This window comes from Bufo bufo, chromosome 4, assembly GCF_905171765.1.
Source record: "Bufo bufo chromosome 4, aBufBuf1.1, whole genome shotgun sequence".
In the NCBI taxonomy this organism is placed as follows: Eukaryota; Metazoa; Chordata; class Amphibia; order Anura; family Bufonidae; genus Bufo; species Bufo bufo.
The window spans coordinates 336903685-336917763 of NC_053392.1; the positions used below are offsets into that span (position 1 = coordinate 336903685).

At 41.0% G+C, this 14079-nt stretch overlaps 1 protein-coding gene across 2 annotated transcripts in view; it reads left to right on the plus strand.

The window, feature by feature from the left end:
- Positions 1 to 14079, plus strand: part of FIG4 (FIG4 phosphoinositide 5-phosphatase) — a 534658-nt gene that overhangs the window by 201691 nt on the left and 318888 nt on the right. For both annotated transcript variants that reach the window (XM_040428862.1, XM_040428863.1), the window contains exons 12-14: positions 7742 to 7875; positions 9148 to 9264; positions 9826 to 9871. In XM_040428862.1, the coding sequence (XP_040284796.1) occupies positions 7742 to 7875; positions 9148 to 9264; positions 9826 to 9871 (297 nt within the window). The remainder of the gene's footprint in view (positions 1 to 7741; positions 7876 to 9147; positions 9265 to 9825; positions 9872 to 14079) is intronic.

A 14079-nucleotide genomic window follows, 5' to 3' on the forward strand; every position in this document is an offset into this window, starting at 1 on the left:
GACCAGCTTATAAGATGTCTCTTGCATCGTCACACATTTGTATATTCGGGAATCTTATTGGAAGAAAATTACTAATAAGTTTAGTTAGTTACAAGCAACATTTTATATATTTTAGACACAAGTTTAAGGGTCTTGGATGTAGTCCACAATCTCCACGCATGTAGAGATGCCTTAGTTAGAACATTAGGCACAATGAGGGTAGTCCTGTCTATCCCTATGAAAACCAACAACTGGGTCATGGGCATGACATTTATGGCAGTTAATGATTCTTGCTAGTTGGACAGAGTGATATAGTATCTCAACGTCTGGAAATCCCAATCCACCTAATTGTTTGGGTCTCCTGAAAGTCCTAAAAGCAATCCTGTGACCCACTGTACCCCAAACATATTGCAACATTCATCTATGAAGGCTTGCAAAGAAGGAGCCAATGAGGTAAAGTTGCATTGGAACAAATATAACCGTTTGGGGACAGTCGTCATTTTAATTCGATTCATGCGTCCTAACCAGGATATGTAGGGGATCTTCCACGACTGCAATGTGCGGTCAGTCTGGTGAAGCAAAGGGGAGTAATTTTCTCAGCGTTTAATTTAGCTCGGTCTACCTTAGCCAATGGACAGGAGACATTGAGGGCTGTTGAGTTAGTGGAGTTTGTTAAAATTGGACAGGGTTTGGAAATTATCAAAAATCTGTGACAATATTTGGAAGACAGTGTCTGAGTTCAAGGTAAGGATAAGAAGGTCGTCAGCATATGTTACCATAGTGTGTGCCTGACCATGTATCTTAACACTGTGAATATCAGGGTGTCAAAAATGCTGTAAAAGGGTATCCATGGTGAGGACAAATATAAGGGGAGAAAGGGATCAACCCTGCCGGGTCCCATTGGACAGGTGACCATTAATTCTAAACGAGGCTGACAGATGAGAGTATAAAGTGGATATCCTGATTATAATTTTTTTTCTAACGCTAAAGTCATGTCTATTCTTGTCCGTTTTGCGGACAAGGATAGGCATTTTGACAATAGGGCCCACGAAAAGTGCGGGATGCACATGGCTGGTATCTAGACTGCAAAATGGATAAGGCAGTGTGAATGTAGATTTAATAAATTGGTCAGATCTTTCTCCAGTAGGGTTTTTCAACTGGTGTGTGAAAATCCAGTCTTCAGTAAAAAAAATACAAAAAAAAAGAATTACATAGAACTGACAAATTATTTTTATTAGCCTGTCCTCTTACTGTATAAGACCTATCTCGAAAGCTTGCTTTTGTAATCTACCAAACGAATAAGGATCTGTTCATATTACATTGGGCTCTTAGTTACTTAGCTATAGGGCTCCAACTACCTGGTGAATGTCATAAAATTTTCGTTTTGGTGTCAGACTGGTATGCATTGGTATTCCTATTAGTATAGAACAGCATATTAACTACATCTTTCTGTACTGAGACAAATGTGTTAATAGGAATTCGGATAAAATACTTGTGCAAGGATTGTCTCGCCCCCTTCATCATAGTTCAGCAGATAGCACTATAGCAATAATGATGCTCAGAACTGCCAGTGATATGCCTTTACCATGCTTGAGAAAATGGGTGTTCCCCAAAACATTAATAGTGTGGGAAGACGCCAAACTGTCCTCAATCAGTGTGCTCCATATTCGACTAGTATTCCGCTTTGGGTTCTGTTCATTCTGGGACTTTCAATACACACAACATTACACCAGGACTGTATGTATTTTATGTTTTGTTTTTTAGTTTTTTTCAAACATTCTATGCATTTAATTTTAACATAGGGGCTTTTTGGTGACATACGTCACTGCAGTCTCACAGCTTCTGTTAAAAGTATTCTTCAAAAATCCTCCCAATTAAGGATGAGCGAACAGAGTTAGGTATTTTTGGGACAGCAGACAAACCCAAATCTTTCCGGGTTCATTTTGGACGAATCCACTAAATCGTCGGGTAGCACCATTTTAGTGCACATGTCGGCAGGGAAAAAAGTGCTAGGGAGGGTGAAGGGTTCTAACATGACCCTCAGAGGAAGTGGGGTGGAGGGCTTATACTGATTGGCTCCCAGGCTGAGGTGCCCTAGCAGAACGCCATTCTGTGCAGGGCTGTGAAAGAGGGTGGTTTGGTGTTGCCAGGAAAACGATCTTACGGAGTCAGGGACAATGAAATCAATCAATCAAGCTAATTGTCAGGGAACGTGAAGCAAAGTCCAGGATTCCAAAGAAGCATTGTGTGTGTTGTGTACAATAGAGAGAAACAGGGCAGCTGATAGACAGAGAGAGAGGAGGCGGGACCTGTGGCAGGTCAGAAGTGCAGGTCCACCTTAAAAGCAGCTACCTGCAAGCAAATACTTAAATTTTGTTTCCCCATTTTCACAGAATAATTTTTTATTTTTTTGGTGTGGTTCCAAATATAATGAAACTGTGTGTGTTTGTGTATATTTATTTATATATATATATATATATATATATATATATATATATACACTCACCTAAAGAATTATTAGGAACACCTGTTCTATTTCTCATTAATGCAATTATCTAGTCAACCAATCACATGGCAGTTGCTTCAATGCATTTAGGGGTGTGGTCCTGGTCAAGACAGTCTCCTGAACTCCAAACTGAATGTCAGAATGGGAAAGAAAGGTGATTTAAGCAATTTTGAGTGTGGCATGGTTGTTGGTGCCAGACGGGCCGGTCTGAGTATTTCACAATCTGCTCAGTTTCTAGGGCTTACAAAGAATGGTGTGAAAAGGGAAAAACATGTAGTTTACAGAAACACCCCATATGTGGTCGTAAACTACTGTATGGGCACACGGCAGGGCGCAGAAGGAAATGAATGCCATACGGTTTTTGGACGGCAGATTTTGCTGGACTGTTTTTTTGACACCATGTCCCATTTGAAGCCCCCCTGATGCACTCCTAGAGTAGAAACTCCATAAAAGTGACCCCATCTAAGAAACTACACCCCTCAAGGTATTCAAAACAGATTTTACAAACGTTGTTAACCCTTTAGGTGTTCCACAAGAGTTATTGACAAATGGAGATGACATTTCAGAATTTTCATTTATTGGCAAATTTTCCATTTTAATCCATTTTCCCCCAGTAACAAAGCAAGGGTTAACAGCCAAACAAAACTCAATATTTATGACCCTGATTCTGTAGTTTACAGAAACGCCCCATATGTGGTCGTAAACGGGCACACGGCAGGGCGCAGAAGGAAAGGAATGCCATACGGTTTTTGGAAGGCAGATTTTCCTGGACTGTTTTTTCTCCCATTTGAAGCCCACCTGATGCACCCCTAGAGTAGAAACTCCAAAAAAGTAGCCCCATTTTAGAAACTACGGGCTAGGGTGGCAGTATTGTTGGTACTAGTTTAGGGTACATATGATTTTTGGTTGCTCTATATTACACTTTTTGTGAGGCAAGATAACAAGAAATAGCTGTTTTGGCACCATTTTTATTTTTTGTTATTTACAACATTCATCTGACAGGTTAGATCATGAGATATTTTTATAGACCAGGTTGTCACGGATGCGGCGATACCTAATATGTATACTTTTTTTTTTATTTATGTAAGTTTTACACAATGATTTCTTTTTTGAAGCAAAAAAAAATCATGTTTTAGTGTTTCCATATTAGCGATTACCTTGGGTAGGGTATGATTTTTGCAGGATGAGATGACTGTTTTATTGGCACTATTTTGGGGTGTGTGTGACTTTTTGATCGCTTGCTATTATACTTTTTGTGATGTAAGGTGACAAAAAATGGTTTATTTAGCACAGTTTTTATTTTACATTTTTTACGGTGTTCATCTGAGGGGTTAGGTCATGTGATATTTTTATAGAGCCGGTCGATACGGACGCGGCGATACCTAATATGTCTACTTTTTTTTATTTATGTAAGTTTTACACAATAATATCATTTTTGAAACAAAAAAAAAAATCATGTTTTAGTGTCTCCATATTCTGAGAACCATAGTTTTTTCAGTTTTTGGGCGATTATCTTAGGTAGGGTCTCATTTTTTGCTGGATGAGATGACAGTTTGGCACTATTTTGGGGTGCATATGACTTTCTGATCGCTTGCTATTACACTTTTTGTTATGTAAGGTGACAAAAAATGGTTTATTTAGCACAGTTTTTATTTTTTTACGGTGTTCATCTGAGGGGTTAAGTAATGTGATATTTTTATAGAGCCGGTCGATACGAACGCGGCGATACCAAATATCTATACTTTTTTTTATTTATGTAAGTTTTACACAATAACAGCTTTTTTAAAACAAAAAAAATGATGTTTTAGTGTCTCCATATTCTGAGCCATAGTTTTTTTTTATTTTTTGGGCGATTGTCTCAGGTAGGGGCTCATTTTTTGCGGGATGAGATGACGTTTAGATTGGTACTATTTTGGTGGGCAAACGCCTTTTTGATCGCTTGCTGTTGTACTTTTTGTGATGTAAGGTGACAAAAAAATGGTTTATTTAGCACAGTTTTCATTTTTTATTTTTTACGGTGTTCATCTGAGGGGTTAGGTCATGTGATATGTTCATAGAGCCGGTCGATACGGAAGCGGCGATACCTAATATGTATACTTTTTTTCCCCCTATTTTTTACCTTTTTTTTTACACTTTATTTGGGGAAAATGACGTTTTTGTTTATTTTTACTTGAAACTTTTAATTTTTTGGGGGAAAACTTTATTTTTTCACTTTATTTTTTGTCCCACTTTGGGACTTGAACTTTTGGGGGTCTAATCCTTTACAATGCATTCCAATTCTTCTGTATTGTAATGCATTGGCTGTATGAGTAATACTGTGTGTATTACTCATACAGCTTCCGGCCTGTGAGATCCAGGGGGCTGGATCTCACAGGCTCGTCACCGGAAAGCAGCGCGATGCCTTCCTTAGACATCATGCTGCCTTCCATGCCATCGGGTCCCCCCCACAGCCGCATGGGGACCCGATGGCACTAATTCCAAATTCCGTCACCATAGAAAATGAATGGGTCCGCACCCGTTCCGCAAAATTGCAGAACAAATGTGGACCCATTTGCGGATGTGTGAATGGAGCCTAAGGCTACTTTCACACTAGAGGCAGGATCGATCCAACAGGCTGTTCACCCTGTTGGATCCGGCCAGCCGCTATTTTGCCGTGCCGCTGGACTGCCGCTCTGTCCCCATTGACTATAAAGGGGACGGTGGTGGAGCTATGGCGCAGCACGGCAGTGCACAGCGAGCGGCCACTTGACTAAAAGTCCTGGATTTTCGACTTTTTATGGTACTTTCACACTAGCGTTAGTGTGATCCGGCAGGCAGTTCCATCGTCGGAGCTGCCCGCCGGATCCGCCAATCAGTGTGACAACTGACAGCATTTGTAGACGGATCCAGGTGCGGATCCGTCTAGAAATGCATTGCAATAACGGATCCGTCTATCCGCTTGTCATGCGGATGGACGGATCCCTCTTGCAGTCTTTTTCACAGTTTTCATGTTCTGTGCATGCGTAGACCGGAAGGACGGATCCGTCTATCCGCTTGTCATGTGGATGGACGGATCCCTCTGTCAGTCTTTTTCACATTTTTCATGTTCTGCGCATGCGCAGACCGGAAGGGCGGATCCGTCCTTCAGTTGTTTTGCAACGCCGGATCCGCACGGCAGCTCCGTCGTCGGAGCTGCGTGCCTGCTGGATCCGCCGATCAGTGTGACAAGTGACAGCATTTGTAGACGGATCCAGGTGCGGATCCGTCTAGAAATGAATTGCAATAACGGATCCGTCCAGCGGCACGGCCAAATAGCGGCAGGGCAGATCCGACAGGGTGAACAGCCTGTCGGATACGTCCTGCCGCTAGTGTGAAAATATCATTAGCATTATCTGTATCTAAGCAATATCTATATTATTCAAATATATATTCAATATGGATATTGCTTAGATAAATCCATATATTGGTGGCAGATAAGGATTTTATATAGCTGAATAATGATGATGATGATCATAATAATGATGGCCAATAATTTATTTATATTTCCCAAGGGGTGTTGAATGTGTACTAGTGGGGGGACGACGACCCAGGGCTGTAATAACGATCCCCAGATGCAGAGGGGAACGTTTACAAACTGCCACCTCTAGCCCCAGTGAATGCAGGAGGGACAAACTTACCCTGTGCTGCTGGAGAAGAGATCACCTTGGTATGTACTACACATGAGTGATCGCATAGCAGAGCCGAGGCAGTGACAAGAGCTGGAGGGGGGAGGGCTCCAGAGGCTCTGACGTCTCGTTTACAGACCCTGGACACTCCCTCAAGCAGAGAGAAGCTTGTAAACGAGACATCAGCAGCAGAGCAGAGCCGGGCAGTGTGAGGAGAGCTGGAGGGGGGAGGGGGGAGGGCACCAGAGGCTCTGACGTCTCGTTTACAGAGCCTGGACACATTACTAAAAGGCATAAGATATAGCAGAAATCTACATGTGTGTATTAACGAGAAATTGAGTGCCAGGCCTCAGTTGTCCATTTCCATGAATTCTATTTCCACACGGTTGGAATTAAAGCTTTTGGGGGGATTTGTTCAACCTAATTAAACCAGTATATAGGTAATCAACACTAATACACAGGCGAGCACACAAAAGTATGTGAGGGATAATGAATTTAAACCTAAATCCGTATCCCTTTATTTCTGTCTTCACAAACACGTTTCCAATCAAATTTTTATTTTTATTTTTATTGGGACTGATTATATTCAAACAAGCTGCATATATACGTTATTACTACACCAATAGACAATATAGCACACAAAAGTATCTGGGAGTAATAATGTTTTTAGGCTCAAAAAACCTTTTAATTCACCAGAATATTTTAGTCAAAAGAACAGAGCATTGCTCTGTTTTCTACAGCCTACAAACCACAAAAAGTTGCTGTCCTACATTCTGTAATGAATGTTTTGTCTTTCTGTAATCCCGCCTTCGAACCGCATTGAGAAGGATTTGACTAAGGATTTTGTTCGTTCTTAAAAAACAAACAAAAAAAAACTGCAGTATTTGAATGAATGTGCTTTCTCTACTTAATATTGTTGTGAATATAAGCACAGTAAAAAGATCTAACTTTGCGAACCTTCTATAGCAAACAGAGTTGACAGGGAACTTGTAGAATACCTGGAACAATACCATAGTGCAAAATACCATCCCATCTGAACCATATACCATAGTGCCCCAAAAGCTGTCCCTATGTGGTGGCCATCAATAGCTGCCATTTTCTGTCCTCCTCCTCCAGTTGGCGCAGGGGACTTAGGAGGTCAGATGCGGGCTACAGCAGTTGAATTTAGGAGGACAAGTTTGGTCGCTGACTCATTATGTACCCGGCCAGTGGTAGAGAGGAGGGCTCGGGTGGCCCCCTAGGCATCGGCCCATCGGTATATTTTCCTGTAAGGTCTGTTTCCAATCTGCCCCTGATAGCATAAGGGAGGCTGGCTTCACCCGCAGCGGCTGCCAAATGCCGCTGCAATCCTACTCCCCCCATGGTTTTTGAGGCCACATCATTTTGTGGTTAAAATTGAGTCAATTTCAAACTTGTGTGCCACTTTAGGCTGACTTGGTATGTACACCTGTCATAACATACTATGTATGTGTGTGCGTATGTGTGTGTATATATATATATATATATATATATATATACTGTGTATGTGTGTGTATGTATGTGTGTGTGTGTGTATATATATATATATATATTATAGTTTATTATATGTAACATACATTACTTTTTAAAATAGGAACGGGAAAAGAGGAGGCATGAGAGAATCCTTAGTGATGAACTGGTTGCTGCCGTTACCTATTTAAACCAGTTCATACCTCCTGAGCGTAGCATTGTGTACATTCCCTGGGATATGGCAAAGTATACTAAAAGGTAAAGTAATAAGAATATTCCTATCTAGGTAACATCCTGGTGCACGGTGGGACATGTCTCCTGACATGGTGTTATATACACTACCCTTTTTCCAGTCTCATACATTTCAGCACCCTATTGTCATTCTAGTTTAGTCCAACTCAATAGAAAACACATCAGTCAAATTGTATATGATATGTTGTGTGCCAATGTCATCATATAGTGGTCCTATCATGTGACATGATTAGTGGAAATTATTTTAATGACCCCTGATTAATTCAGGAAGACATGCATTGCAGCCTTAAAAACACTAAAATAGACAAATCGCAAGGTGCAGATGACATATACCCCTGCGGTCTGCAGGAATTAAATAATCTGATAGGGGAGAAGGCAGAGAAATGAGCCAATTAAAGAATTTGGTGAATTATAGTACCAAGAAATATTATCTGAGGAATTTGTTGTTGATTCTGATCCTATTGTTTTCAATGTGACGATGGAACTTTGTGTTATACTGGGTTGTGATGATTGATTTACTGAAAAGTTAAAGAGGGTCCTGGATGAGCCCTGTGTGCACACTTGCTCCTCCTGGTTCCTCTGCCAAACCCTCCTTCTGTTTCAGGCCATATAACTGTACAGGAACCTAGACCTATCAATCAAGGAGTGGGATGGGCTGGCAGAGGAAGCAGGAGCAAGGGCTCTTGGGTCCAACCTCAGTGTACTTAACTGCTCATTTCCATATGGATTAAATGTCCATTTTCTTCACAATGAAGCAACAGTTCACTAAGCGAAACGTATCATTACATTCACCTGAGCTAGCCCTGCAATGCATTAACAGTGAATTTGCTGGTAGCAGATTCCCTTTATTTCATATGGGAATGTAATTGTATACTTGTGGTCACACGATTCTGAGGGAAAAACCGCAACAAATCCATGGCAATATCCATGTGTTACATGTTTATTTCTCCCTCTGGATTTCACCCTATTCATTGCTACGGGTGAAATCCCAGGTGGGCATTCGCAGCATAAATTCACGCGCTTCGGTGCTATAGTTCCATTTCCATTGTGATTTTTTTGACGACTTCTGTATGAGGTTTTGTAAAATTTACTGGTGGTACTGGCGGATTTTCTGCCCATAATTCCACAGTGGAAAATCCACAGTGTATCTGCCACATGTAAACATTCTGTTGGGTGTGATGTGTAGTTGAGTTTGATAAAAAATCTATGCTTGTTTGCATGCAAATCTTTCTAATTTATTTCATCAGTTTCCAAAAAACAGTATTTATTTTATTTCAGCAAACTTTGTAACGTCTTGGATCGACTCAATGTTATTGCTGAAAACGTTGTGAAGAGAACAGGATTTTTTGTTAATCGACCGGACCCGTACTGCAGTGTCTTGAGGCCTGATGAAAAGTCAGTATTTTTCATTTGGATTTAGTTACTACATGCAGACATTCAGTCAATTTTTCTTATTCAGATAAGTAATAATTTATAAGCAATACGCTAACTAGAGGTTTTAACGTAATTGGTTCCATATTATAGATTGCCTTGAGTAAAAGCATATTTGCGCTCAGAAATCAAAATTTTAATGCTGAGAACTTTTGTTCTGCTGCTGTGCGTTTCCCTTGTATGTCTACCAGTTATGCTCCTGCTTTCGCTGACTCTCTTCTTGGTCCAGAAAACCGCTAAATCACAGCATGTATTTTTATTAGTGTTTGTTACCTATGACTAGGATTGTTGATTTGGTCTCCATTGCTTCCAGGAGTAAAACAGTAATTACTAAACTAATAAAAGAAGAATAGTTCTGCTAGTAACCTTTAACTTTTTAGCAAATACAAAAAAAATTGCACTCTCGTGTCTTCAGCATTCCAACGTTTAATCACCAAATCACAGCGACGTTTCGACCCTTAAACTTAAACTTTTTAGAGCGTTTGTTGACCTTTCCTCAGCAACATGTGGTATTGTATTTCTTAGGTGGCATGATCTCGGAGGCGTGGTTGGATTATCTGGACGCATGCAGGTACAGCTGAAGTTTCTGTTTGTACTCACATATTATAAAAACAAATTTCACTGAAGAAATAATATAATACTATATGACAGTATTGTACAGGTCACATTTTATTACACCTAAATAATATGCCTGTTGACTTTTCATAGAGGACATGCCTGCTTTAGTACTACTTGCACTCCTCGTGTTATAACTATTCTGGAGCATCTATTCTTATAACTCTGTTTTGTGCCGATCCTTTATTATTTCTGCTAGAAGTTATTAATGAATTGCCAAAAAAGGAATAATAAAGGAATGGCACAACATAGAGTTATAAGAACAGATTCTCCAGGATTCTTTTTTACGTTGGGAATGCAAGTAGTTACTAAAACAGGAGAGGTGACAGGTCCTTTTTAAAAGCTTCAGTAGTGCAATCAGTCAGCTGGCTTAAAAAGCTGAATTTGTAAGGCTTCATATATGATCTACAACCATTTGGTACTTAGTAGGTGTATCTGGAATTTTCAATATGATGTTTAGTCCAAATTTGACAGAAACCCAAGCTTTAGCAGACGATACATATTATATATATATATATATATCATATATACCATATCCCCCTACCAATAACCTATTCATTTTCATGCTACTGTATCTTTGATGGCACTTTATAGGCCTGCACACCGTGCAATCATCAAAATAAGGGTTACCAACCCTGTGCTGTGACAGGAAACTGACATAATCAGTTCCTTATGTGTAAAAACCCTATACACAGCACACAAGTACTTAGTACACATAACTGCTCATTTGCAGATGGATTGAGGGTGGACAGGGCCGCACTGTGCACCTTTGCTTCCTTTGTCAGCCCCTGCCTCTTCTTCCTGATTAAAAAGTTCAGGTGAGTTGACTGTTAATCAAGCAGAAGAGTGAAGGGCTGGCAAAGGAAGAGCAAGGGTGCACTTAATTGTGCACTTTACTGTTCATGGCTTGGAACACTTAAAGGGGTTCTTCGAGCTTTTAGTATTCATGACCTATCTTCAGGATAGATCATCAATATCAGATCAATGGGGTTGTCGGAACCCTGCCGATCTGATATTGATGACCTATTCTGAGGATAGGTCATGAATACTAAAAGCTCGAAGAACCCCTTTAAGTGTTCTTAAAGCTGTATGAGGAGACTGTGCACTAAGTGTGCACATGCCGTCTCTCGTCTCTCTTCCTGCTTCTGCTACCATGACTATGGCAAAGCAGCAGAGCAGAAACAGAGATGGGAGACGGCAAGTGCACACTTCGCTCGTCGTCTCCTCATACAGCTGATCGTGGGGTGCCCCTTGTCGAACCCCTGCTGATCTAATATTGATGACCTATCCTGAGCATAGGTCATCAATATAAAAGCCTGGAGAACCCCTTTAACTGCTCATTTGCATATGGATTAAAAGTAATTGTTCTCCAGAATGAAGCAACAGATCCGTAAGTGAAAGTTATCATTACATTCAGCTGAACTAGCCCTACAAGATGTTGTGCTTGGTTTAAAATTGCATTTCTGGGTGACAGACTCCCTTTAATCGTCACCAGTACTGACTGTCAAGCTCCTGCAGCAGAGGCCTTTGTATTGTCTTTCTGGTGTCCAGAGTTAAGGAAGTCTCTGCTGCAAAACCCTCTATTATGACAGGCATAGCACAGTGAGGCTTGCTGCTAGATACAGATGCCTAGGAGATGGAGCACAGCGTATGTCTGCTGTAGTAGCTTTTCAGTCATCTGGTGTGTATGCTGCTGGAGCTCAGAAAATAAATGGACTCTGCTGAACTTCTTTGCATCATTAAACCATATACAGTAGTATCTACTACTGCATATGATTTTTTATGTATAATTAGAGATAAAGTATACTTTGAACAGAATGTGAAAAATACATTCTTACTTCCCTTTTCTGACCACTTTCCCCTAACTATGACCTAGAAAATACATAAATATTGGCTACAATTTTAAACACTGAGAATGCCTTAGGCTGGGTTCAAATTAACGTTTCATTTTCCACTTTTTGTTTTCTGTTCTTCTGACGGATCCCAAGAACAGCAAACAAAACAGTGATGTGAACCCAGCCTTATGTGTCCTGAAAATAAAATGAATAAACAAAATATAGACCGCAGCATACTAAAAGATTTCATTTTGGCCTGAGCATCAAGGTCCAAAATACATCCAGTCATGAAACAATGTATATTGGAAGTTTAGGAACTCATGCGGGACCTGCATGCATTCGTAAAATAGTTTTCACATTTTGTTATGTTGCGGCCTTTTGCTGAAATCGGAAAAAAATCAAGTCGTTCCCCCTCCCCCCATCATTCTGCACTTAAGTCCCCATAATGAGAAAGTGAAAACAGAACTTTTTGCAACTTTATTAAAAGGCAAAATAAAGATTTTGCATTCGGACCCTTTGCTATGACTCTTGACATTTAGCGCCTCCCATTTCTCTTGATTATCTCTGAGATATTTCTACACCTTGATGGGATAAAAACCAAGCCATGTGAGGAGGAGAGAACTGCATGTAGAACTCAGAGACAGGATTGTGTTGAGGCACAGTCTGGAGAAGGGTACAAAAAATTTCTGCTGCACTAAAAGTTCCCAAGAGCACAGAGGCCTCTATAATTCTTAAATGGAAGAAGTTTGGAACATCCAAAACTCTTCTTAGAGCAGGCCACCCCACCAAACTAAGTAATCAGGTGGGACGGGCTTTGGTAAAAGGTGACCAAGAACCCAATGGTCACTCTTGCTGAGCTCCAAAGATCCTGTTTGCAGGTGTGAGAAACTTCCATAAGATCAACCATCACTGCAGCATTCCATCAATCTAGGCTTTATGGCAGTGTGGCCAGAAGGAAGCCTCTCCTCAGGAAAAGACACATGAAAGCCTGTCTAGAGTTTGCAAAAAAAAAGCACCTAAAGGACTTTCAGACTGTGAGAAACAAGATTCTTTGGTCTGATGAGACCAAAAGAGGATTGAACTTTTGCTTGTGTCCATGTCTATCCAGATATTGTGTTACCCCTGTCCTAGATGTTACCATAACGTAGAAGTCTATATGGGCATGTTTTTAGATTGATACCAATATCCATTGTATGTATTTATTCCGGCCAGACATCACCTTTCTATTGTAGATGTCTCTCTCCTTATACTGATCATACTCATGTTTTTATTTATTTAACCAATCCCCGACCGCCCATTAACTATGAACATCTGGGTGGTCGAGACTTATCTGTGAACGGAGGTTTTAGAAAGTCCATTTAAGGGGTATTCCCATCACAGACAATGGAGGCATATCGCTAGGATATGTCCCAATTGTCTGATAGGTGCGGGTCCCACCTCTGGGACCCGCACCTACAACGAGAACAGAGCAGGCGGGGAGAGTTGTGGCTGGAGGACCCCGGAGTCTGGCCACCACCAAGCGCTGCAACCATACAAGTAAATGGGAGCGCACCGCGCATGTGCGGCCCCCGCTCCCATTTATTTTTATAGGGCCGACAGAGTTAGCCGAGCCAGCGCTCTGCTATTTTCGGCGGCCCCATGGAAATGAATGGAGGGCGGCTGCGCATGCGCAGTGCGCCCTCCGCTACTTTCCCCGCTACGTTGTTTGTGTAGCTGCGGGTCCCACAGGTGGGATCCGCACCTATCAGACAATGGGGGCAAATCCTAATGATATGCCCCCCCTTTTGTCTGTGATGGCAAAACCCTTTTAAGAGATTATTAGCATGCATCTGCTGAGCAGGGGATGCTGTTGTCAGTGGCAGCAAGGCACCCCATAGAGAAGGCAGGGACAGTTCCTCAATGTCCCTGTATACAGAGCGCTGTGTATACAGCTGAGGAAACGCAATGCCGCTTCCTGTTCCTGCCACAGCTATCATAGACCTCAATCAGCCCAGCATTGAGACTGTACAGCACTGTACACGTCTCTGGGGACTGTGTTCACCCTGTAACTGGGGGTACTATGTCAGCCCCAGTTACAGGAGAAATCAGCAATAATTTTTTTTTACTGTTATAAATATCCTCTAGAGGTCTTGTATGACCTTATGGGGGACACAAAGTGTAAAACAAAAAAATAAAATTTTTTAAAAAAAGTGTTTTTCCCTATTCAATTCATTAAATTTTTTTTAAAATAATAAAAAAATAAACATATTTTGTATACCCGCATCCATAACAACCACCTCTATAAAAAATACCACATGATCTACCCCATCAAGTGAATGCCGTAAAAAAT